General features: G+C 49.5%; 2 protein-coding genes across 3 annotated transcripts in view; both read left to right on the plus strand.

Annotated features, from left to right (window-relative positions):
* The first annotated feature begins 2563 nt into the window (after positions 1–2563).
* On the plus strand, positions 2564–12458 carry fbl (fibrillarin). Its single transcript, XM_072553495.1, has 7 exons — positions 2564–2687; positions 4432–4526; positions 6197–6367; positions 6529–6661; positions 7687–7799; positions 9984–10129; positions 11460–12458. Exons 1-7 carry the CDS (start codon positions 2579–2581, stop codon positions 11485–11487), a joined length of 795 nt encoding a protein of 264 aa, XP_072409596.1. The 5' UTR covers positions 2564–2578; the 3' UTR covers positions 11488–12458.
* Positions 12459–18121: 5663 nt separating this feature from the next.
* Positions 18122–27010, plus strand: part of dyrk1b (dual-specificity tyrosine-(Y)-phosphorylation regulated kinase 1B) — a 95145-nt gene continuing 86256 nt past the window's right edge. The window contains exon 1 of one of the 2 annotated variants that reach the window (XM_072553498.1): positions 18122–18142. The gene's annotated coding sequence lies outside the window, so the exon portion shown is untranslated. Of the gene's footprint in view, positions 18143–18288; positions 18705–27010 lie in introns of those variants that run through there. The other variant, XM_072553497.1, reaches the window with a different exon arrangement.

Raw genomic sequence — 27010 nt, forward strand, 5'->3', positions numbered from 1 at the left:
ACCCTCCTGTCCCTGGAAACAATGTCTCCCTCGTTGACTTGACTAAAATCCTCCCGCTGAGTTTGAATACTGATTAAATCTGCCCCATAACCTTCCCAGCTCTGAGGGAGACCATCCCAACTCCTCTGCCTGTCTGTCTCTGTCTCTCACTCACCCTCCCTTCTGTCTCTCTGTCTCCCTCCCTCTCTCTCTCTCTCTCTCTGTCTGTCTCTGTCGCTCTGTCTGTATCTCTCTCTCTCTGTCTCCCCCAGCCCCGTCTCTGTCTCCCATCGACACTGTCCTAGTAAGGGACCTGCCCATCACCATAACCCCACGATCTGGCGTTGGGAGTCAGTGCTGCAGCTGAGGAACCAGCCAGTGTCCTCAGAAAGGTCTCTGAGGTTCAATGTTGCTGCATCCTCAGGCTCCTGAGGAATCTTCTCAAGGTGTTGTGACCCCCTTAAAATGACGACCCCACCCCCACCCCCACCCCCACCCCCCCCCCCCCCCAGCTCCTGCTCTCTCTCTGGGACCCTGTTCACTGCTTCATAAACATACCCTCCCATTCTCTCACGGTCTCGGTGTTGGAACTGACCCTGCTGTGTATTTGTCCAGGGCACTGTGAGCTCACTGACCCAGAGCACTGGCAGATTCTCCTGACTCGACCCCTTCGGCCCATCCAGCCCGTGCTGACCCTAATCCCCAAACTAACCCAGTCCCCCCTCCCCCGCCTGCTCCTGGCCCCATCTCCCTCCAACCCTTTCCTGTCCATGTCCTTATCCAAATTCCTTTTAAATGTTGTATCTGTTCCCCCCTCAGGAAGGTCATTCCACACACGGACCACCCTCTGGGGAAAACAGTTGCCCCTCGTGTCTTTTTCAAATCTCTCTCCTCTCCCCTTCAACATGTGCCCCCCCCCTGGTCTTCAAATCCCCCCCCCCACCCTGGGGGGAATAGACACCCACCATTCACCCTCTCTGTCCCCCCCATGATTTTATAAACCTCTATAAGGTCACCCCTCAGCTGCCTACGCTCCGGGGAAAAAACTCCCAGCCTATCTTTATATAAATGTTTTTATTTAAAAAAAGATTTTAGGTTTTTTACAAAATTACAAACCAATACAAGATAGTATGGCAACTGTATAATAGCAATGACAGAAAACACGTTATTACTCTAATCCACAGACTACAGAAACACAAAAAAAACCCCCAAAATCCCATAAAAACTACAGTCCAATAAATACCCAAGGAGAAAGAAGAAAAAAAAATAAACAGATGAAATAAAATTAGACCAAGTTTATAACAAGGTAACTTAAATGATATTCAATTAAATTACTGCACTCAGCACAATCTCATCACACCTCCCCACCACTGGGAGCAGTAGTGAGTAGACCCATTTTTGTTTGGGATTTTTCCTCCCAGGGGCCACCAAACCGATGGACACAGTCCCCGTGGCCAGACAAAGGCCCTGGGTGATCCAGCTGACATCTCCACATCGATATAATCCTGAAAGGGTCTCCATGTTGCGTAAAACAATTTTGTTTTCAGGTGCACCATAGTCCTAAGGAAATCCAGGGGGATGTGTTCCATGACTATCCCACGCCAACCTGAGAGTCCTGGGGGGAAATCTCTGACACCCAGCTCATCAGACTGCTCTTCCTCACGCAGAAAGAAAGAATATTAAACAATTTCTTCCCGCGTGCGGCCAGGGAGGGAAGATTTGGGAGACCCAAAGGGAGGGATACCAGATCCAAGCTGACCTCAGTTTCGTTATAACTCCAACCCTCCCATTCCCGGCAACATCCTGGGAAATCTCTCCGGAACCCTCTCCAGTTTAATAATATCCTTCCTATAACAGGGTGACCGGAACTGGACACAGTATTCCAGAAGGGGCCTCCCCAATGTCCTGTACAACCCCAACATGACCTTCCAACTCCTACACTCAAAGGGCTGAGCAATGAAGGGGAGTGTGTGAAACCCCTTCGTAACCCCCCCTGTCTGTATGTGACACAAACTCCAAAGGGATGATGTCCCTGAACCCCTGGGTCCCTCTGTTCCCCAGCACCACCCAGGAGCACAAAGTGAGGACTGCAGATGCTGGAGATCAGAGTCAAAAGGTGTGGCTCTGGGAAAGCACAGCAGGTCAGGGCAACATCTGAGGAGCAGGAGAATCGACGTTCGGGCAAAAGCCCTTCATCAGGAACACTACCCAAAGCCCTAGCTTTTGTTGTATAAGTCCTGCCCTTGTAGTTGGCAATACCATGTGTTTATCCAAATGAATCTCCATCTGTCACTCCTCAGCCCATTGACCCTTCATCCCCGCTCTCGCTCTCGCTCTCTCTCTTTCGCGCTCTCTCTCTCTCTCTCTCTCTCTCTCACACACACACACACACACACACACACACACACACACACACACACACAGCCCATCTCCCTGTCCTGTCCGGTAACCTTTGAGGTGCTGCTGTGTTTTGGACTGGGTTTCTGTTCCTGCTGGGGCCTGCCCATTGATGTTGGAGCTCCCTGGGTGTTTTCGGTTGAAGGTCAAGGCCGCGGGTGCGTTGGCATTTTCCTGAGTGACTGACCCTTGTTCCTCGCTGATGACAGGAGGTTTCTGGTCACCTGGAGGCAGGGGTCGGGGCGGTGGCAGGGGGAGAGGAGGGTTCCGCGCTGGAACCAAGGTCACAGTGGAACCACACAGGCATGAGGGTGAGTAGAACCATGGTACTGGCACCCAGGGGCTGCCCTGTCGGGGGGTACTGGGGGGGTGGGGGGGGGGAGTGGGAGTGCCCTGTCAGGGGGTAGTGGGGGGAGTGGGAGTGCACTGTCGGGGGGGACTGGGGGGAGTGGGAGTGCCCTGTCAGGGGGGACTGGGGGGATAGTGGGGAGTGCCCTGTCAGGGGGTAGTGGGGGGGAGTGGGAGTGCACTGTCGGGGGGGGCTGGGGGGATAGTGGGAGTGCCCTGTCAGGGGGGGACTGGGGGGATAGTGGGAGTGCCCTGTCAGGGGGGACTGGGGGGAGTGGGAGTGCCCTGTCAGGGGGGACTGGGGGGATAGTGGGAGTGCCCTGTCAGGGGGGACTGGGGGGAGTGGGAGTGCACTGTCGGGGGGGACTGGGGGGATAGTGGGAGTGCCCTGTCAGGGGGGACTGGGGGGAGTGGGAGTGCCCTGTCAGGGGGGACTGGGGGGATAGTGGGAGTGCCCTGTCAGGGGGTAGTGGGGGGGAGTGGGAGTGCACTGTCGGGGGGGACTGGGGGGATAGTGGGAGTGCCCTGTCAGGGGGTAGTGGGGGGAGTGGGAGTGCACTGTCGGGGGGTAGTGGGGGGAGTGGGAGTGCACTGTCGGGGGGACTGGGGGATAGTGGGAGTGCCCTGTCAGGGGGGACTGAGGGGAGTGGGAGTGCCCTGTCAGGGGGTAGTGGGGGGGAGTGGAGTGCCTGTCAGGGGGTAGTGGGGGGGAGTGGGAGTGCCCTGTCAGGGGGGACTGAGGGGAGTGGGAGTGCCCTGTCAGGGGGGACTGGGGGGATAGTGGGAGTGCACTGTCAGGGGGTAGTGGGGGGGAGTGGGAGTGCCCTGTCAGGGGGGACTGGGGGGAGTGGGAGTGCCCTGTCAGGGGGTAGTGGGGGGGAGTGGGAGTGCCCTGTCAGGGGGTAGTGGGGGGGAGTGGGAGTGCCCTGTCAGGGGGGACTGGGGGGATAGTGGGAGTGCCCTGTCAGGGGGTAGTGGGGGGGAATGGGAGTGCCCTGTCAGGGGGACTGGGGGGGGAATGGGAGTGCACTGTCAGGGGGGACTGAGGGGAGTGGGAGTGCCCTGTCAGGGGGTAGTGGGGGATAGTGGGAGTGCCCTGTCAGGGGGTAGTGGGGGGGAGTGGGAGTGCCCTGTCAGGGGGGACTGGGGGGAGTGGGAGTGCCCTGTCAGGGGGGAGTGGGAGTGCCCTGTCAGGGGGGACTGGGGGGGAGTGGGAGTGCTCTGTCAGGGGGCACCTGGGGGGTACCCAGGGGATAGGGGTGGGGAAAGAGGGTCCGAATGAGTAACTGGAGGTTGTGTGTGGTAGGGGTCAGTGTGGGTGGGTAGGTGGGAGTGGCAGTGTGGAGGGTGTCTGTGTTGGGGTGATGAGGTGTCAGCCAACCTGGAGGGAGTGGGCATCCCATTCAGATTCCCCAACTCTCCACCACCCTCCAGCCTGTGACACAGGAACAGGAGGCCATTCGGCCCCTTCTTTAAGCCTATTACACAGTGCAGGAGGTTGAGTGTGTGTGATGAGAGTGAAGATCACACAGTGTGGTCCTTGTGTTTGAGAGGGCTGGAATTGAGGTGGGTATAGACTCTGTGGAAGTTGGGGGGTGGGGGTGGTGGTGGGAGAGGTGAGGAGAGGCGGGCAGACAGGCTGGTGTCTCCGAACCCTGGCTGACTTGCCCACACGGGTTCTCTCTCTCTCTCTCTGTCTCGGCTCAGGGGTATTTATCTGTCGCGGGAAAGAAGATGCACTGGTGACAAAGAACATGGTTCCAGGGGAGTCTGTGTACGGAGAGAAGAGAATTGGAGTCGAGGTAAGGTTCCCTCTGTCCCCAACGCACACGCAGAACGTTCAGACTGGGGCTGGTCTGCAGAATAAAACCCCCTCTACTCCCCCCTCCCCCCCCACACCCTCAGACAGAACACTCCAGACCCTAACCCCTCGAGTGAACCTCCCTCCCCCCCCCCCACACCCTCAGACAGAACACTCCAGACCCTAACCCCTCGAGTGACCCTCCCCCTCCCCTCACACCCTCAGACAGTACACGCCAGACCCTAACCCCTCAGGTGAACCTCCCCCTCCCCCCACACTCTCAAACAGTACACTCCAGACCCTCACCCGAGTGAGCCTGCCTCCCTCACACCCTCAGTGCATTCCAGACCTAACCCCTCGAGTGAACCTCCCCCCCCCCCCTTCCCCCCCCCCACCCCCCCAACCACACCCTCAGACAGTACACTCCAGACCCCTCACCCCTCGAGTGATCCTGTCTCCTTCACACTCTCCATCCCAGTTTCTCTGATCTCTCCAGGTCACTGAAGCCTCTCATCCCTGGAACCTTTCTCCAGGATCTTTTCCACGTCCTCTCTGGAGGTTTCCCATCCTTCCTAAGGGGTGGGGCCCAGGACTGGACCCCACCCTCCAGTTTGGGGCTAAACCAGGGCCTTGTCCAAGCCCAGCACCAGCTCCTTCCTCCTGTACTCTGTGTTCCTGTTAATAAACACCAGAACTGTGCTCTTGACCTGCCCTGTGTTCCTGTTAATAAACACCAGAACTGTGCTCTTGACCTGCCCCGATACCTTTAATGACTAACGCACCTCTATCCCCAGGGGCTCACTGATGTAGCAGCTCCTGGAGAATTGTTTCTTGTGGGTGTAGTTTTGCTCGCTGAGCTGGAAGGTCTATTTTCAGACGTTTCGTCACCATACTGGGTAACATCATCATTGAGCCTCTGGTGAATGCTGGTGTTATGTCCCACTTTTTATTTATGCGTTTAGGTTTCTTTGAGTCGGCGATGTCACTTCCACCTCTGAGAAATAGAACTGGAAGTGACATCACTGAGCCGAGGAAACATAAATGCACAAATAGAAAGTGGGACATAACACCACCGCTTCACCACAGGCTCAATGATGATGTTACCTAGTATGGTGACGAAACGTCTGAAAATGAACCTTCCAGCTCAGCGAGCGAACCTCAACCTGAGCTACAAATCTTCTCAAAACTCTCTAGTTGTCTCTCCTTTTGTCCTTCCCATCACTTCTCTACATTAAATTCCACCTGCTGCTTGTTAGCCCACTCTGCCAGTCCCCCCCCAGGTCCCGGTGGATGTGGTGTGCTGTCCTCCACAGTGTTTACAACACTTGTAGGTTTGCTGTCTGTACTCTACTGCCCTGTACAGCCAGGGAAACGCTCACGTGTGTGGAGCAGGGAAGGTAGGAGTCCCCACATTGACCTCCTCCTGGGCTGTCTCCACCATGAACCTCCCTCCTGGGTACCAGCATCAGCCTCTGCTCTAGTGGCATGGACTACTGAAGCTGCTGTTTGTGCCAGCTGATTTTTACCCCCACATGGACTTGGGGCTCTGTGTTCATGCTGGCCCAGCGTTGAGAGAATCTGGGGAGTTTGTGTGACAGTGTCCAGGAGAATGGGACTGGAGTCTCTGCTTACGCGTGCGGCACTGACCCTGTACGGCGTTGTGTTTTGCAGGAAGCAGACACCAAAATCGAGTACAGAGCCTGGAACCCGTTCCGATCGAAACTCGCAGCCGCCATTCTCGGGGGCATTGACCAGATCCACATCAAGCCTGGAGTGAAAGTCCTGTACCTGGGAGCGGCGTCTGGCACCACTGTCTCCCACGTGTCCGACATTGTGGGGCCTGTGAGTCACTGGCAGTCGAACGCGTGCTGCGCGGGTTGGGCTGAAGGTCCGGGAGGCGCTCCAGCACCTGGACATCCGTCTGGTGTGGTGCGGGTGGTCTTCGAGGAGGGCCTGGGTGAAGGGAAGGTAGGGGGACTGATTTCTCTCTCCCTCTTTGACAGGAGGGCTTGGTCTACGCAGTGGAGTTCTCCCACAGGTCTGGCCGTGACCTCATCAATGTGGCCAAGAAGCGGACCAACATCATCCCCATTATTGAGGACGCCAGGCACCCGCACAAATACCGCATGCTCCTTGGTGAGTTCGGCCGACAGACCGTTCCCCGCTGCCCCCCCCGCTGCCCTGGGTCAGTTGCCATTGGGAACTCCTGGCTGACTTGGGAGGTGTGGGTGGGGTGGAGGGGTGGAATTGGAGTTTTAAATTAGATTAGATTACTTACAGTGTGGAAACAGGCCCTTCGGCCCAACCAGTCCACACCGACCCGCCAAAGCGCAACCCACCCATACCCCTACATCTACCCCTTACCTAACACTACGGGCAATTTCCCATGGCCAATTCACCTGACCTGCACATCTTTGGAGTGTGGGAGGAAACCGGAGCACCCGCAGGAAACCCACGCAGACACAGGGAGAACGTGCAAACTCCACACAGTCAGTCGCCTGAGTCGGGAATTGAACCCAGGTCCCTGGCGCTGTGAGGCAGCAGTGCTAACCACTGTGCCACCGTGCCACCCTAGTTGGACTAGAACAGTCGAAATGAGTCACTGGTGAACCTGGTGGGCTATCAGGGGGAGGTGAGCAGGAAAGGTGGGGGGGGGGGGGGTCCAATGTGGGATTCATTCCGACAGGAAGTGGGGTGTGGGAGTGTGGGGCTCGCTCCGACAGGGAGTGTTGGGGTGGAGGGGAGCTGGTGTGTGACTACCTGCCTCAGTGTAGAGTTGGGTCCTTGATGACGGGTATGAGCAGGGACCAATGGCAAACCCTTGTAATCACTGCATTAGGACAAGAGGAGACCACTCAGCCCTTCAGATTGTGTTCGTCCGTTGAGTAGGATCATGGCTGACCTGTATGCTCTCTCCACCCTGTCTGGGTGACAGGGATACACCAACCTCCGATTTAAAATGATCAAATATTGAGCTCCAACTTTGTGCCTCCCAGATGCACTTCTGAAAGTTCTGGCTCAAGTTTTGAGACTATCTTCCCTTTGTCTGACATTCTAAGCTCGCTGTAGGTCTTCCCATCGCTGCCTATCGGTATCTGAGCTCCCCGGGATCGCACAGTGACTCTTCCTCTCCTGTTCATGTCTCTCTGCTATCTCCACAGGAATGGTGGATGTCATCTTTGCCGATGTGGCGCAGCCTGACCAGTGCAGGATTGTGGCTCTCAACGCCCACCATTTTCTCAAAGTGGGCGGTCACTTTGTCATCTCTATTAAGGTGAGCACGGGGTGCCCCTACCCCCCCTCTGGTCTACAGGGCTGTCTGGGTGAAAACACTCCTTGTCGGATACAGGGGGTGCGTGTGTGTGTGTGTTGGGGGGGCGTTCCTTCCTACCTGAATCCGTCTGGTGGTTCTGCACAGGACCTTCTGTCTGCAAGATCTCTCAAATAATTTCACAGCAGGTGTGTGTCTCAGACCAGAACTCGAGGGGCATAGGTTTAGGGTGAGAGGAGAAAGATTTAAAAGGGACCTAAGGGGCAACGTTTTCACCCAGAGGGGGGGGGGGGGGTGTGTATGGAACGAGCTGCCAGAGGAAGTGGTGGAGGCTGGTACAATGACAACATTTAAAAGGGATCTGGATGGGGACATGAATAGGGGGATATGGGCCAAATGCTGGTAAATAGGACTAGCTTAATTTAGGATAGCTGGTCAGCATGAACGAGTTGTGCCGAAGGGTCTGTTTCCATGCTGTTCATCTCTGACTCTGTGTGGAACTCGCAGGTCACCATTTTGAGTCCCTCATGGTTTTGGAATATACCACGAAAGATCAGAGTCAGTGATGGGCGGCTCTCTCCCAGGACGCTGAGGATGGCAAGGGAAGAGATTGCTGGGGCCTTGACAGAGATCTTGGCCACAGAAGACAGAGGGGAGTTGTGATGGAGTGATGTCTCCAGCTGCAGGTCTGGAACCAGTGGTGTTCCACAAGGATCAGTGCTGGGACCTCTCTTGTCTGTAATATATAGAAATGATTTTGCTGAAAATATAGGGGGTCTGATTCGAAAGTTTGCAGATGGAATGAATGTTGTGGATGGTGAGGATGGTTGTGAAAGGATACAGCAGGATGTAGATCAGTTGGAAAGTTGGGCAGAGAAGGAGCAGGTGGAGATTAATCTGGACAAGTGCGTGGTGCTGCATTTTTGGGAGGTCAAATACAAGTGGAAAGTATCCTGTAAATGTTATCCAAAGGGATCTTGGGATGCAAGGTCATAACTCCCTGAAAGTGGCAACATCGTGGATCAGGTGGGAGGGGAGGCAAATGCACAAGGCAGGGAATTGAATAAAAATGTTGTGAAGTCACGTTGCAACTGTATAAAGCTTTAATTCGGCCACATTTGGAATATTGCGTGCAGTTCTGGTTGCCACATTGTAGGAGGGATGGAGAGGCTTTGGAGAGGGTATGAGAAAGGCTGTTGCCTGGATTGGAGTGTATTAGCTCGAAGGAGAGGCTGGATAAACTTGGATTTTTTTCACTAGAGCGACACAGGCTGAGGGGCAGCCTGATAAAAGCCTGTAAAATTGAGAGGTGTGGATAGTCCGAGAATGGAAATATCAAATACTTGGGGGCGTAGGATTAAGGTGAGAGGGCAAAAGTTTAAAGGAGATGTGCAGGCAACGGTTCTTTTATACAGAGTGTGAGAGGTGACTGCAGCGACCTGTCAGGGGAGGTGTTCGAAGCAGATACATTAACAACACTTCAGAGGTATGCAGACAAAGACAGGGTTAGGCAGGGACTAGAGGGATACAGGCCATGTGCAGGCTGATAGGATTAGTTTAGAATGGCATCGTGGTTGGTTTAGGCATGATGGATCGATGGGCCAGTTCCTGTACTGTACTGTTGTATATAAAGGAAAGTTTACATGGGACTGTGGGCAGGGGATTAGATGGGTGGGTAGGGTCAGTGATCGGGGGAGGGTACACACTGGGCTGTGGGAGGGGGATTAAATGGGTGGGTAGGGTCAGTGATGGGGGGACGGTGTACACTGGGCTGTGGGAGGGGGATTAAATGGGTGGGTAGGGTCAGTGATGGGGGGAGGGTATACACTGGGCTGTGGGCAGGGGATTAGATAGGTGGGTAGGGTCAGTGATGGGGGGAGGGTACACACTGGGCTGTGGGAGGGGGATTAAATGGGTGGGTAGGGTCAGTGATGGAGGGACGGTGTACACTGGGCTGTGGGAGGGCAGTGAATTGGAGTTATGTCCTGGTAGATTATTGGATTGTTAAGCATGTCTGCTTCCCTTTTCCTCTGAGGTCCTTGCTTGATGAAATATTATGGACTGGAGTTGAGTTTTTGAGTGGATTAGCACAGCCTGGGCTGAGGCAGAGCTGTGTGCCTCTGCGAGGCCTGGGATAGAGGGCAGGCCTGTCACATGCCCTAACACACGTGTGTTTTGACTCCACAGGCAAACTGCATTGACTCCACTGCTACCCCCGAGGCTGTGTTTGCATCGGAGGTGAAGAAGATGCAGCAGGAGAATATGAAACCCCAGGAACAGTTAACGTTGGAGCCGTATGAGAGGGACCACGCTGTTGTTGTTGGGATATACAGGTGTGTGCTGTTTGAGTAACTCCAGTCTCCTCTGGGAAAAGCAAAGAGTGCCCACCCAGGACATATCCTGGGGTCACTTCCCTTCTGCTCCTTACTGAACAGGACTGCGTTTAGTCTGTCTCTGCTGCAAATGTGCATCCCCTCAGCTATCAGTGACTGAAAGGTTCGGTGGGAAAGTGAGACTCTCTCCATTTCAGATACGAAGTAGGAACTGTTCTTGAGTTGTGAGGTTATAGCTCATAATGCTGTGTGCCTGGAGGTATTTTCCAGCCCTGTGAGATGTGGTGAGCTTGCTCTCCCCTCAGTTCAAACCTTTCTGTTGTCATTTTAAGTTTATTTCAGCAGGAGGTTGCATCTCTCTCCAATCGAAATGTAGTTCGCTTCTCTGTTTACTATAGGTGGTGAGAAGTCAGTGATGAGGTTTGATTGAGTTAAGGAAAGAGCAAATTTATTATCTTCTAACCTATTAACTTCTGACAAGTGGCCAATGGTGATGTCACTTATCACATGTTGTCAACATCTCCATATTTTGCATTCGTTAAGATCTTCCTGAGACCACCATAGATTTCAGTTGGTGTCTGGTTTGTAGAGAGTCTCTCTTTTGCACTCTCTTCCCCAGTTCTCCTAACCTTCATCTTCAGTTTGACACAGGATGTGTGCCCAAGTCGATGCTGATGCTTACGGTCCGTCACGACTCTTTGCCAGGTCAATAACCAATGACTATAGTGGTCTTCCCACCCTTCCTTCAAATCACTCCCGTCGCCTGACACTTGGTGATCTCTTTTTTTTAATTCATTCTCAAGGAGCCAGCATCACTTGCTCAACCAGCATTTATTGCCTCTCCCCGGTTGCCCTTGAGAAGATGGTGGTGAGCTGCCATCCATTGTAGGTAGACCTGCAGTGCCATTAGGGAGGAAGTTGCAAGATTTTGACCCAGCGACACTGAAGGAATGGTGATCTATTTCCAAGTCGGGATAGTGAGGGGGGTGGTGTTCCCATGTATCTGCTGCCCTTGTCCTTCTAGATGGAAGTGGCCATGGGTTTGGGAAGTGCTGTATGAGGAGCCTTGGTGAATTTCTGAGGTCTTCTCTGCTGAGGGGTCAACAGTTTCCTCTCCATTTTCTCCTTTTGCGGGGGGTTTTGACGTCCAATCTGTTAATGAAAATCAAACCAGGATCATGCTTCTGAGGGTCTGCAATTCACAGTCAGAGCCCAAGCATACATCTGTTCTGAGGCTATGTATATCAAAGACCACCTTACCAGCTTAGCTGCCTCTTCGTGATCTGAATCTGGGAACTGCTGTCTGTGATGCTGTTTTTTTTTAATACAGGCCGCCAGCCAAACAGAAGAAATTCTAAGTAAAGACCAGGGCCCAGAAATCGGCGAGAGAGAGAGCGATGCTAATGGACACACCGAGTCCGGGATTGTGTTGTACAAAACTCTTTTGACTGGATTTCTGAGGCTGGATAGAGCTCTTGACAGTTTGCTGACGTTGCTTCTCAAATGGGGCACGTGATTTTATTTTCTTTCCTTCCCTTGCCTCATCGTCGTCCGAAGGCTGTTTGAGTTCTCAAACTCTTAGCGTTTACAGTATCTTTCTGACCATGCTGGGGTGGGCGGGGTTGTAATCTCTGGAGGGGAACGTTTGCCAGGACTGGCCTATTGGCTAATGGTTAGTTTTAAGTCTGATGTTTTTGTTTTTGTGGTAGGGGAAGAGAATGGGATTTGGATTCCAGTTATGTGTCTCAAGAAATGCAAACATTTCATTTGAGTTGGGAACCTCTTGTGTTAATGGGAGGAGGCTGGGAATGGGAGTAGAGGGAAGACAATTCGGCCTTTTGAGACCGCTCTATATGATCGCTGACAATCTCCTATCCCTCTTCATGCCCATGAGTCTGGAATGTACTTGATTGGGGGGGGAGGGGGAGGGGTGTGGAAGAGAGACCTGCAGCCACTTGACAACAGTTGTGTCAAACCCTCCTGAAGTTTCTACTCTCACCCCTTGCTGTGCCGAACCACAGAGGGTAGCGAAACCTTTGTGTGTTTTGTTCTTGTCCTGAAGAGTAGGAATTGGACACAGACATGCTGATAGGTTGCGAGACCAGGTGGTAGAAGAGAAACCATTTATAAGCACAATGTTCCATTGAGTTGCCATGGCGAAGCCCCACGTCCTCTGCTGTTCTTTATCACATTGTTTGAAAAGTTTTGCAGGCGATGCCTGACTTGTGTTTTTCCTGTGTTTAGCTGTAGGAGCTGGCCCAGGAGACAATTTTGTGTACTTCAGTTGTTGATGAATGTTCAATGCGTTATTAAAAAAAAGACAAATATAGAGGGAGATGTGCAGTGTGATTTTCTGTGCTGAGGGTTCTCTCATCTCTTGATGTCCTCCTCTCTGTTACTCACATGACCATGTTGCAATGGGAAGTTTTCTGGCTTGTGTATTTGTGGTGACCCAGTTCAGACATGTTTGTCAAACGAATGATCAAAACTAATGAGAGTTGTTTAGATTTGATTGTGTTTCTCCTGTTTCCCATAAAACTTTCTCCCTTCCCTTTTGTAGGTTAATGTCAAATCTGTCATGTCTGTCCTTTCAGGGAACACAATCCCAGTCCCTCTGGTTGTAGTTGGGCTGGAAAATTTCCTCAGAGCAACACCCACATTCCCTTAAACAATTTTTTTTTAAAATTACTGAAATTGAGTTTTGGCAGATTAGAATCATACCCTGCTTTCGTAGCAAGTGCTAACAACAAACCATCCTCTATATGAAAGCGTGTTCCTCCTCTTTAAACTCTATTGTATTGACAGTTAGAATGTTTGGATCCTCTAATGTCCGTAAGTCAGTCAGATCTGCCCCTCTACAATTTATTTAAGGTAAAAAAAAATTTTTCCACAATGTCCATTTGAATTTTCATATGTTGTTTAAATTGTGAATTGTTGCTTTATCAGGCAGATTGTCAATTTTAAAAATTTACATTGGGTGTTTCTGTAGCATTGCACTTTGCTGCACTTCCTGTGAAGATGGTACCCAGTTAAACTACCCTGTCTCTCAAACTCTTGTCAAAACCTTGTTTATTTGTTTGTTTGAGGGATTTATGCATCGCAGGCTGGCCAGAATTTATTGCCCATTCCTAGGTGCTCCCCTTGAGAAGATGGTGGGGAGCTGCTTTCTTGAACCGCTGTAGTCCACCTGCTGTGGGTTGCGCTACAATGCTATTAAGGAGGGAATTCCAGGATTTAACTTTATTAATCACTCCTTTATGTCTTTATTTGTATTTTAATGATTTAGAAAATTCCAAACCCACCTCAAATTGTCTGGAACAGTAACTTCAATATGAATTCCAGTTCTTTCACGCAATGTAACCTTTTTAAAAAAGTTTTTTCCTGAATGCATTATATTTGATAAAGGTTCCTATAAGAACTAGGAGCATGAGTACGCCATTTGACCCCGCTTTGCCATTCAATAAGATCATGACCGATCTTTTCGTGGACTCAGCTCTACTTACCCAGCTGCTCACCATAATCCTTCATTCTTTTACTGTTCAAAAATCCATTGTTGCCTTAAAAACATTTAATGAGATAGCCTCAACTGCTTCACTGGGCAGAGAATTCCAGAGATTCACAACCGTTTGGGTGAAGAAGTTCCTCAACTCAGTCATCAATCTGCTCCCCCTTATTTTTCAGGCTGTGCCCCCTAGTTCCAGTTTCACCTGTCAGTGGAAACAACCTGCTTGCTTCTATCTTACCTATATTTCTACAAGATCCCCCCAACACTTTTAAAACACTTTTCAATTTCCAGGCACTAGTTGGAAACTCCATTAATCTTAACTATAATTTTTTTTCCAACGATCTACTCCTTATCACAAACAAAATATATCTGTTGGAGAGTCTGCTCCGCCATTCAATCATGGCTGAGATGTTTCTCAATCCCATTCTCCTGCCTTCTTCCCATATCTCTGATCCCATTACCAGTCAAGAATCTATCTATCTCAGTGCTAAATACACCCAATGACTTGGCCTCCACAGAGTTCTGCATCAATTGAGTTCTGTAGATTTTGGCTGAAGAAATTCCTCCTCATTTCTGTCCTAAATGATTATCCCTTCATTCTGAGGCTGTGCCCTTGTGTCCTAGCCTCTCCTACTAGTGGAAACATCTCCAAATCCACTATTTCCAGGGGTCTATGTATCCTGTAAGTTCAAATTAGTTCCAATCTCCACATCCTTTTGAACTCCATAGAATACACATCCATAGTCCTCAACTGCTCCTCATGTGACAAGTCCTTCATCCCCAGGATCATTCTTGTAAACTTCTGCCAACACCAGAACATCCTTATACAGGGGGCCCAAAACTGCTGTCAATCTTCCAAATGCGATTCCAACGAGACAGCACAGTGGCTCAGTGGTTAGTACTATTGCCAAACAGTGCCAGGGAACAGGGTTTGATTTCAGCCTAGGGTGGCTATCTGTGTGGAGTTTGCACATTCTCTCTGTCTATGTGAGTTTCCTCCCATCGTCCAAAGATGTGCAGGTTAGGTGAATTAGCCATGAGAAATATAAGGATTACAGGGTTAAAGTAGGGAGGAGTGTGCCTGTGTGGGATATTCTCCACAGCATCAGTATGGACTCAATGGGCTGACTGGCCGCTTCCACACTTGGGATTCTATAAAATACATATATTCCTTGTATTTTTCATCAGAAGATGAAAAAACCAAACTTCAAATTAGCTCAGAGAAGATAGTGGTGTTGGGACACCTGTTGTGCTGTAGGGCAGTTTGACATGGCTACCAATTTGTAGGGAAACTTGGGAAAATTCAAAACTGGGGGAGAAAAATACAATTTAAATTTTTTCAAAATTGACAAATCTAACAAGCAATTGGAGGAAAATTCAAAACTGCAAAGAAATCATTTATTTTTTTAAAAAAAAAGTTAATCTGACTCTCACAATGAATCTAAATATATTAATTTTAAAATAGGCTCAACTCCCATTTTGTGGGAAAGTGCAGGAGAATTCAAATCTGCAAAATCTCTCAATCTTTGAAAACAAATTAGCAATCTGACCGACTCAATACAAATCTAATCTTGCTTTTAACATGCAGTGAGTCGGTTCAGATATATTCAACTCCCAGGTTTGGGACAGTTTGTGTGGCTGCCATTTTGTAGGGAAGTGTGGGCAAGTTCATATCTGTGGAAATTAGATTTCAACATTTTTAATCAGTCTGATTTATTAAGAAGAATTCATCTGTGGGGGGGGGGGCGGGGGGAGAGAAGAAACTGTGAATAAACTCAAAAGTTAAATCTTAACAAAAATTTTAACTCACTTTTGTGAGGAACAGTAGTTTGTCATAGCTGCCATTTTACAGGGAAAACTGGATGGAAAAGAGACAATTGATACGTCTAATGTGAGCAATGTGGGGGAGAGGGGGATTAAACCAAAGGTTAAATCTGTTTTTCAATTATTATAATATGACTGAGCAAACATTATGATTTTTGGGGGAGTTTTGAGAGAGGAGAGTGGTTTGTGATGGTTGCAAATTTTAAAGGGAAGGCAGCTAATTTAAATCTGCCGATTCTTCACATCAAACTGACCAAAGACAAAATCGTTTAAACTGATTGAACGACACTAGTTGCAAACCAAAAAGTAACTAAACAAACTACAAAAGGCTCCATTCCCTACACTGTAGGTGTTATTGTGGCCATTTTGAAAGGAAATTTAAACCTGCCAATTCTCTATTTCAAAATGACCCAAAAACGACAGTGAAATGAAGGAATTGGACACACAAATTCAATACAAATATTGTTTAAAAAAATTAAAGACCTCACTCTCCTTTTGGGGTTGTGGCCAGTGAAAGGAAACACAATTTGCGAATTCCACATTTCAAAATTAACCAAGCCCCCCCCCCCCCCCCCCCCCACCAAAAAAAGTTGAAAATGACTCACTGACATGAGCATTTGCCAAAATATTTCCCAACAAACAAAATATGCTTTTAAAAATGTAAACATTAAAATATAATTCAATTAAAAATTAGATAAAATAAAACTTAAAATAAGCCATTTAAATTAAAATTACAAAATAAATTAGAATTTTAAATGAGGAAATTCACATTAGATTAAAAAGGGAAAATTTATAAATAGAAATTATGCTAAATTGGAAAAGAATTAGAAAATTAAAGAACTGGAAAATGTAGAAAAAGTAGAAATTTTAAGGGAAAATTTAAAAAATTGAAAATTAGAATGGAACAGTCAAATTAACTATAAAAATTACAACATTAAATAAATGGAAAGAAAAATAGAACAAGGGTGGCACAGTGGTTAGCACTACTGCCGCTCAGAGCCAGGGAACAGGGTTCAATTTCCACCCTCAGGCAACTGTCTGTGTAGAGTTTGCACATTCTCCCCGTGTCTGTGTGGGTTTCCTCCCACAGTCCAAAGATGTGCAGGCTAGATGAATTGGCCATGGGAAATTCTCCCGTAGTGTTTGGTGTAGGGGGATGGGTCGGTGTGGACTTGTTGGGCCAAAGGGCCTGTTTCCACACTAAGTAATCTAATCGTATGAATGTAAGCTTTAACATTTAAGAAAATTAATTTTGAAAGAATTAAAAGAAAATGAGAGGCCCTCATTCCTTCTTTTCTCTTTCCCACCAACCCCATGAAAAAGAGTCAGGTTTTGTGGCAACGTGTGGCTGCCGTTTGGAATGAAAAGTCCAAAAAATTTGAACGGTCGTATTTTTGTTGTTTACTTTACAAAATGCATCTATTAAAGATTATTTTGTAGCTGGTGGAAGGAGGTGTGAATCAATGTTATGAAAAATGGAAAGAAAATAAATAGAAAATGTTATAAATTGGAGAAAATTAAAATTAGAAAATAAAGTAGAAACTTTAAAGACAAAAACTTAATAGGCAATTAGAAGTTAAAATTAAGAAAATCTGAAATTTAAAATGGAAAATGAAAAAAGTTTAAAATGGGATAAAATTTGGAAAAAAGTTGAAACTTTACGGTGAAAGTTTAAGAAATAGAAAATTAACATGAAGTTAAAATCTGAAAATTTAAACATTAAGTTGAAAATTGGAAAGAAAAGTTTCAAATAGAGAACTAACATTTAAGGAGAAGGTGAGTACAATTGCAACATTTAAAAGGCATCTGGATGGGTATATGAATAGGAAGCTGAAAACGTGTTGCTGGAAAAGTGCAGCCAGTCAGGCAGCATCCAAGGAGCAGGAGAATTGACATTTCGGGCATGATCCCTTCTTCAGGAACCCTTCTATGAATAGGAAGAGTTTGGAGGGATATGGGCCAAGTGCTGGCAAATGGGACTAGACTGGGCTGGGATATCTGGTCGGCATGGACGAGTTGGACTGAAAGGTCTCTATGACTCCAAGTTAACTCAAGAAAATCTGTAAATTAAAATGAAAAATTGAAAGAAATTAGAACGTTTCGAAAGAAAAAAAACAAGGAAATTGGAGAAAATTTAAAAAGTACTTTTAAAAAACGAGTAAGTTGACATACTTGAGAGAATTAAATGGGGGAAAATTAGGAAAATGACAGACCCCCCATTCCCTCCTTTTCCACCCAAACCCATGAAAAAGGAAAAAGTTAAAAGTCACACGACACCAGGTCATAGTCTATAACCTGTTGTGTGATTTTTTTTTTGTTAAACTTTGTCCAGCCCAGCTCCTCCAAAATGTGAAATTGGAGCCAAGTTGTGGCCGCCATGTTGGAAAGGAGAGGCGGGAAAATTCAAACCGTCGTCGTCCCCCCCCCCCCCCCCCCAGAGAGAGAAAAAAATATAAACAGCGCAGTCCTGTGAGAGATGAGTTTGTAGGTGGTGGAGGGAGGTGTGAATCCACGTTGCCCTGGCGGATTATCTCGATTCCAGCGGCCATCCGTCTCCCTCCCCATCCCCCTCCTTCAGCCGTCGCCGCCATTTTGTGGGAGGCGGCGCGCGGGTAAATTCAAAAACCAACGGTCAGGCGTCCCCCGAGGGAGAGGCAGACGGATAAGGAATAAACAAAGGAAACGTGAATAAACCGTCTTTTTTTTTAAAAGAAACAAAAAGAAATGCAGAGGGGGGGAAAGGGGGGGGGGGGGTTTGCTTCATTTTAGTTTTTGAAATTTGTCAGGAAGAGGGAAGCGGCGGTTGGTGCCGCCCGCCATTTTGTGTGAGGCGGGAAGTTTGAATCTCGAGGCTGTGGGTTTGAGGGGGGGGTGGATTTAATCCATTTAACTCTTTTTTTTTTCTAACCCCCCCTTTGTCCGGGGTCCCCAGTTTCGAGGAGGGTGCCGCTTTTACATTTTTTTTGGGGGGGGGGGCCTCAAACGCCGTCCTCTCTCGGTCCCGGACTCGGTGACTACTCGAGCCCGAGGCTTGAGGCCTAAAGGCCGCCCTTCCTCCTCCTCCTCCTCCTCCCGGCAGCGCCATCTTTTGCCGGTTCGGGGGACAGGGTTATATATTTATATAAATATAAATACACAGACACAGAGGGAGAGGGACCGTGCCGGGGACCGCAGGTGGCCCCCGAGGCCTCCGCTTCACCCTCAAGCCCCTCGCCCACCTTCCCCGGCCACCGAAGCGGCTCTGAGGTGAGTGAATGAGTGTCTCCCTCCTTCCCCTACCCCGCCCTCCTCCTCCTCCTCCTCCTCCTCCTAACAGTGTCTCTCATCCAGACCGGGCTCTCACTCCGTCTCTGATCAGCAACTGGGTCTCTGAACTCAATCTTAACCAGCGACATGGGCTCTAAAATTCAGCGTGTGATCCATAACGGTGCATTCTAACTCAATAGCTGATCAATATCAGGCTCTCTAACTGGGGATATGATCAATAACGGTGTCTAAATCAGAATCTGATCACTATCAGGCTCTCTAACTGGGTACATGATCAATAATAGTGTCTAAATCAGAATCTGATCAATATCAGGCTCTCTAACTGGGTACATGATCAATAATAGTGTCTAAATCAGAATCTGATCAATATCAGGCTCTCTAACTGGGTACATGATCAATAATAGTGTCTAAATCAGAATCTAATCACTATCAGGCTCTCTAACTGGGTATATGATCAATAACAGTGTCTAAATCAGAATCTGATCAATATCAGGCTCTCTAACTGGGGATATGATCAATAACAGTGTCTAAATCAGAATCTGATCAATATCAGGCTCTCTAACTGGGTACATGATCAATAATAGTGTCTAAATCAGAATCTGATCAATATCAGGCTCTCTAACTGGGTATATGATCAATAACAGTGTCTAAATCAGAATCTGATCACTATCAGGCTCTCTAACTGGGTATATGATCAATAACAGTGTCTAAATCAGAATCTGATCGATACCAGCCTCTCTAACTGGGTATATGATCAATAACAAGTGTCTAAATCAGAATCTGATCACTATCAGGCTCTCTAACTGGGGATATGATCAATAACAGTGTCTAAATCAGAATCTGATCACTGTCAGGCTCTCTAACTGGGGATATGATCAATAACAGTGTCTAAATCAGAATCTGATCAATATCAGGCTCTCTAACTGGGGATATGATCAATAACAGTGTCTAAATCAGAATCTGATCACTATCAGGCTCTCTAACTGGGTATATGATCAATAACAGTGTCTAAATCAGAATCTGATCACTATCAGGCTTTCTAACTGGGGATATGATCAATAACAGTGTCTAAATCAGAATCTGATCACTATCAGGCTCTCTAACTGGGTATATGATCAATAACAGTGTCTAAATCAGAATCTGATCACTATCAGGCTCTCTAACTGGGTATATGATCAATAACAGTGTCTAAATCAGAATCTGATCACTGTCAGGCTCTCTAACTGGGTATATGATCAATAACAGTGTCTAAATCAGAATCTGATCACTGTCAGGCTCTCTAACTGGGTATATGATCAATAACAGTGTCTAAATCAGAATCTGATCACTGTCAGGCTTTCTAACTGGGGATATGATCAATAACAGTGTCTAAATCAGAATCTGATCACTATCAGGCTCTAACTGGGTATATGATCAATAACAGTGTCTAAATCAGAATCTGATCACTGTCAGGCTCTCTAACTGGGTATATGATCAATAACAGTGTCTAAATCAGAATCTGATCACTGTCAGGCTCTCTAACTGGGTATATGATCAATAACAGTGTCTAAATCAGAATCTGATCACTGTCAGGCTCTCTAACTGGGGATATGATCAATAATAGTATCTAAATCAGAATCTGATCGATACCAGCCTCTCTAACTGGGTATATAATCAATAACAGTGTCTAAATCAGAATCTGATCAATATCAGGCTCTCTAACTGGGGATATAATCAATAATAATGTCTAAATCAGAATCTGATCACTGTCAGGCTCTCTAACTGGGAATATGATCAATAACAGTGTCTAAATCAGAATCTGATCACTATCAGACTCTCTAACTGGGAATATGATCAATAACAGTGTCTAAATCAGAATCTGATTACTATCAGGCTCTCTAACTGGGGATATGATCAATAACAGTGTCTAAATCAAAATCTGATCAATATCAGGCTCTCTAACTGGGGATATGATCAATAACAGTGTCTAAATCAGAATCTGATCACTGTCAGGCTCTCTAACTGGGGATATGATCAATAACAGTGTCTAAATCAGAATCTGATCACTGTCAGGCTCTCTAACTGGGGATATGATCAATAATCGTGTCTAAATCAGAATCTGATCACTATCAGGCTCTCTAACTGGGTATATGATCAATAACAGTGTCTAAATCAGAATCTGATCAATATCAGGCTCTCTAACTGGGTATATGATCAATAACAGTGTCTAAATCAGAATCTGATCTTACCAGCCTCTCTCATTGGGCATTTCATCAATAACGGAGTCTCTAACTCAGTGTCTGATCTTCAATATGGGATCTAATTCAATGTCTGACCAATAATGTGGTCTTTCACTCAGTATCTGATCATTGACATGGGCTCTAACTCAGTATCTGGTCATTAATGTCTAACTCAGTATATGATCAATATATAGCTCCAACTCTGATCTAACTCCATCTCGTCAATAAGAGTCTCTAACTTTGTATCTGATCATTGACAGGGGCTGGCACTCATTGTCTAATTAATAATAGAGTAACATTGTATATGATCAGCAACAGGGTCTTTAACTCTGTGTATGGTCAACAATAGGTTCGCTAGCTCTGTTCAATCGAGGACGGAAACTATAACTCTTTAATCTGGTCGATGACGGACGCGATAACTGGTTGATGATGGAGTGGCTAAATCTGTCTCTAGTTGATAGCGGGCTGGCTGACTCTCTGCCTGGTAGATGACAGAGGCTGTAATTCTTGTACCTAGTTGCTGAAGGGATGGCCGACTCTCTGCCTGGTTGATGACTGGGTCGATAATTTCTGTGGTCGATGATGAAGGCAATAACTCTGGTGTCGAGTCAATCACGGGATCGGTTACACTGGTGTTGGGTCGATGATTGGGTTGGTTACTCTGGTGTTGGGTCGATGACGGGGTCGGTTACTCTGGTGTCTGATCGACGACGGGGTCGGTTACTCTGGTGTCTGGTTGACGATGGGATTGGTTACTCTGGTGTCTGATCGAAGACGGGGTCGGTTACTCTGGTGTCTGGCTGACGACGGGGTCAGTTACTCTGGTGTCTGATCGAAGACGGGGTCGGTTACTCTGGTGTCTGATCGACGACGGGGTCAGTTACTCTGGTGCCTGATCAACGATGGGGTCGGTTACTCTGGTGCCTCATTGACGACGGGGTCGGTTACTCTGGTGTCTGGTTGACGATGGGGTCGGTTACTCTGGTGTCTGGCTGACGACGGGGTCAGTTACTCTGGTGTCTGATCGAAGACGGGGTCGGTTACTCTGGTGTCTGATCGACGACGGGGCCAGTTACTCTGGTGCCTGATCAACGATGGGGTCGGTTACTCTGGTGTCTGATCGACGACGGGGTCAGTTACTCTGATGTCCGATCGACGGGGTCAGTTAATCTGGTGTCGGGTTGACGATGGGGTCGGTTACTCTGGTGTCGGGTCGATGACGGGGTCGGTTACTCTGGTGTCTGATCGAAGACGGGGTCGGTTATTCTGGTGTCTGGCTGACGACGGGGTCGGTTACTCTGGTCCCTGATCAATGATGGGGTCGGTTACTCTGGTGTCTGATCGACGACGGGGTCGGTTACTCTGGTGTCGGGTCGATGAGGGGGTCGGTTACTCTGGTGTCCGATCGACGGGGTCAGTTATTCTGGTGTCGTGTTGACGATGGGGTCGGTTACTCTGGTGTCGGGTTGATGACGGGGTCGGTTACTCTCGTGTCGGGTCGATGACGGGGTCGGTTACTCTGGTGTCGGGTCGATGACGGGGTGGGTTACTCTGGTGTCGGGTCGATGACGGGGTCGGTTACTCTGGTGTCGGGTCGATGACGGGGTCAGTTAATCTGGTGTCTGATTGACGAAGGGGTCGGTTACTCTGGTGTCTGGTCGATGGCGATGTCGGTTACTCTGATGTCGGGTCGATGACGGTGTCGGTTACTCTGGTGTCTGATCGACGGGGTCGGTTACTTTGGTGTCTGATCGACGAGGTCGGTTAATCTGGTGTCTGGTCGATGACGGTGTCGGTTAATCTGGTGTCTGATCGATGACGGTGTCGGTTAATCTGGTGTCTGATCAACGGGGTCGGTTACTCTGGTGTCTGATCGATGGGGTCGGTTAATCTGGTGTCTGGTTGACGACGGGGTCGGTTACTCTGGTGTCGGGTCGACGACGGGGTCGGTTACTCTGGTGACTGATCGACGGGGTCGGTTACTCTGTTGTCTGATCGACGGGGCCGGTTACTCTGTTGTCTGATCGACGGGGTCGGTTACTCTGGTGTCGGGTTGATGACGGGGTTGGTTACTCTGGTGTCTGATCGACGACGGGGTCGGTTACTCTGTTGTCTGATCGGGGTCGGTTACTCTGGTGTCGGGTTGACGACGGGGTTGGTTACTCTGGTGTCTGATCGACGATGGGGTCGGTTACTCTGGTGTCTGATGAACGATGGGGTCGGTTACTCTGGTGTGTCATCGACGACGGGGTCGGTTACTCTGGTGTCTCATCGATGACGGGGTCGGTTAATCTGGTGTCTGATCGACGACGGGGTCGGTTATTCTGGTGTCTGGTCGATGACGGTGTCGGTTACTCTGGTGTCGGGTCGATGACGGGGTCGGTTACTCTGGTGTCTGATTGACGGTGGGGATTGGTTACTCTGGTGTTGGGTTGACGACGGGGTTGGTTACTCTGGTGTCTGATCGAAGACGGGGTCGGTTATTCTGGTGTCTGGCTGACGACGGGGTCAGTTACTCTGGTGTCTGATCGAAGACGGGGTCGGTTACTCTGGTGTCTGATCGAAGACGGGGTCGGTTATTCTGGTGTCTGGCTGACGACGGGGTCAGTTACTCTCGTGTCTGATCGAAGACGGGGTCGGTTACTCTGGTCCCTGATCAATGATGGGGTCGGTTACTCTGGTGTCTGATCGACGACGGGGTCGGTTACTCTGGTGTCGGGTCGATGAGGGGGTCGGTTACTCTGGTGTCGGGTCGATGACGGGGTGGGTTACTCTGGTGTCGGGTCGATGACGGGGTCAGTTAATCTGGTGTCTGATTGACGAAGGGGTCGGTTACTCTGGTGTCTGGTCGATGGCGATGTCGGTTACTCTGATGTCGGGTCGATGACGGTGTCGGTTACTCTGGTGTCTGATCGACGGGGTCGGTTACTTTGGTGTCTGATCGACGAGGTCGGTTAATCTGGTGTCTGGTCGATGACGGTGTCGGTTAATCTGGTGTCTGATCGATGACGGTGTCGGTTAATCTGGTGTCTGATCAACGGGGTCGGTTACTCTGGTGTCTGATCGATGGGGTCGGTTAATCTGGTGTCTGGTTGACGACGGGGTCGGTTACTCTGGTGTCGGGTCGACGACGGGGTCGGTTACTCTGGTGACTGATCGACGGGGTCGGTTACTCTGTTGTCTGATCGACGGGGCCGGTTACTCTGTTGTCTGATCGACGGGGTCGGTTACTCTGGTGTCGGGTTGATGACGGGGTTGGTTACTCTGGTGTCTGATCGACGACGGGGTCGGTTACTCTGTTGTCTGATCGGGGTCGGTTACTCTGGTGTCGGGTTGACGACGGGGTTGGTTACTCTGGTGTCTGATCGACGATGGGGTCGGTTACTCTGGTGTCTGATGAACGATGGGGACGGTTACTCTGGTGTCTGATCGAAGACGGGGTCCGTTACTCTGGTGTCTGGCTGACGACGGGGTCAGTTACTCTGGTGTCTGATCGAAGACGGGGTCGGTTACTCTGGTGTCTGATCGAAGACGGGGTCGGTTACTCTGGTGTCTGATCGACGACGGGGTCGGTTACTCTTGAGTCTGGCTGACGATGGGGTCGGTTACTCTGGTGTCTCATCGAAGACGGGGTCGGTTACTCTGGTGTCTGATCGACGACGGGGTCAGTTACTTTGGTGCATGATCAATGATGGGGTCGGTTACTCTGGTGTCTGATCGACGACGGGGTCAGTTAATCTGGTGTCCGATCGACGGGGTCAGTTATTCTGGTGTCGGGTTGACGATGGGGTCGGTTACTCTGGTGTCGGGTCGATGACGGGGTCGGTTACTCTGGTGTCGGGTTGACGACGGGGTCGGTTACTCTGGTGTCGGGTCGACGACGGGGTCGGTTACTCTGGTGTCGGGTCGATGACGGGGTCGGTTAATCTGGTGTCTGATCGATGACGGTGTCGGTTACTCTGGTGTCTGGTTGACGGACGGGGTCAGTTACTCTGGTGTCGGGTCGATGACAGTGTCGGTTACTCTGGTGTCTGGTTGACGGACGGGGTCAGTTACTCTGGTGTCTGATCGATGACAGTGTCGGTTACTCTGGTGTCTGGTTGACGGACGGGGTCAATTACTCTGGTGTCGGGTCGATGACAGTGTCGGTTACTCTGGTGTCTGGTTGACGGACGGGGTCAGTTACTCTGGTGTCTGATCGATGACAGTGTCGGTTACTCTGGTGTCTGGTTGACGGACGGGGTCAGTTACTCTGGTGTCGGGTCGATGACGGGGTCGGTTACTCTGGTGTCTGATCGACGGACGGGGTCAGTTACTCTGGTGTCTGATCGATGACAGTGTCGGTTACTCTGGTGTCTGGTTGACGGACGGGGTCAGTTACTCTGGTGTCTGATCGATGACAGTGTCGGTTACTCTGGTGTCTGGTTGACGGACGGGGTCAGTTACTCTGGTGTCTGGTCGATGACGGTGTTGGTTACTCTGGTGTCTGGTCGATGACGGTGTTGGTTACTCTGGTGTCTGGTCGATGACGGGATCGGTTACTCTGGTGTCTGATCGACGGGGTCGGTTACTTTGGTGTCTGATCGACGAGGTCGGTTAATCTGGTGTCTGGTCGATGACGGTGTCGGTTAATCTGGTGTCTGATCGATGACGGTGTCGGTTAATCTGGTGTCTGATCAAAGGGGTTGGTTACTCTGGTGTCTGATCGATGGGGTCGGTTAATCTGGTGTCTGGTTGACGACGGGGTCGGTTACTCTGGTGTCGGGTCGACGACGGGGTCGGTTACTCTGGTGTCTGATCAACGATGGGGTCGGTTACTCTGGTGTCTCATCGACGACGGGGTCGGTTACTCTGGTGTCTCATCGATGACGGGGTCGGTTAATCTGGTGTCTGATCGACGACGGGGTCGGTTACTCTGGTGTCTGGTCGATGACGGGGTCGGTTACTCTGGTGTCTGATCGACGGGGTCGGTTACTCTGGTGTCTGGTTGATGACGGTGTTGATTACTCTGGTGTCTGGTCGTGACGGGGTCGGTTACTCTGGTGTCTGATCGACGACGGCGTTGGTTACTCTGGTGTCTGATCGACGATGGGGTCGGTTACTCTGGTGTCCGATCGACGGCATCAGTTGTTCTGGTGTCGGGTTGACAATGAGGTCGGTTACTCTGGTGTCGGGTCGATGACGGGGTCGGTTACTCTGGTGTCTGATCGACGGGGTCGGTTACTCTGGTGTCTGATCGATGGCGGGGTCGGTTACTCTAGTGTCTGATCGAGGATGGGGTTCGGTTACCCTGGTGTCGGGTCGATGACGGGGTCGGTTACTCTGGTGTCTGATCGACGGTGGGGATTGGTTACTCTGGTGTTGGGTTGACGACGGGGCCGGTTACTCTGGTGTCTGATCGACGGGGGTCGGTTACTCTGGTGTCGGGTTGATGACGGGGTCGGTTGCTCTGGTGTCTGATCGACGGGGTCGGTTACTCTGGTGTCTGGTTGACGACAGGGTCCGTTACTCTGGTGTCTGATCGATGATGGGGTCGGTTACTCTGGTGTCTGATCGATGACGGGGTCGGTTACTCTGGTGTCCGATCGACGGGGTCAGTTATTCTGGTGTCTGGTTGACGATGGGGTCGATTACTCTGGTGTCGGGTCGATGACTGGGTCGGTTACTCTAGTGTCGGGTCGATGACGGGGTCGGTTACTCTGGTGTCGGGGTCGGTTAATCTGGTGTCTGATCGACGACGGGGTCGGTTACTCTGGTGTCTGGTCGATGACGGGGTCAGTTACTCTGGTGTCGGGGTCGGTTACTCTGGTGTCTGATCGACGACAGGGTCGGTTACTCTGGTGTCTGATCGACGACGGGGTCGGTTAGTCTGGTGTCTGATCGATGACGGGGTCGGTTACTCTGATGTCCGATCGACGGGGTCAGTTATTCTGGTGTCTGGTTGACAATGGGGTCGATTACTCTGGTGTCGGGTCGATGACTGGGTCGGTTACTCTGGTGTCGGGGTTGGTTAATCTGGTGTCTGATCGATGACGGTGTTGGTTACTCTGGTGTCTGATCGACGAC

This window comes from Chiloscyllium punctatum, chromosome 34 (genome assembly GCF_047496795.1).
Source record: "Chiloscyllium punctatum isolate Juve2018m chromosome 34, sChiPun1.3, whole genome shotgun sequence".
In the NCBI taxonomy this organism is placed as follows: domain Eukaryota; kingdom Metazoa; phylum Chordata; class Chondrichthyes; order Orectolobiformes; family Hemiscylliidae; genus Chiloscyllium; species Chiloscyllium punctatum.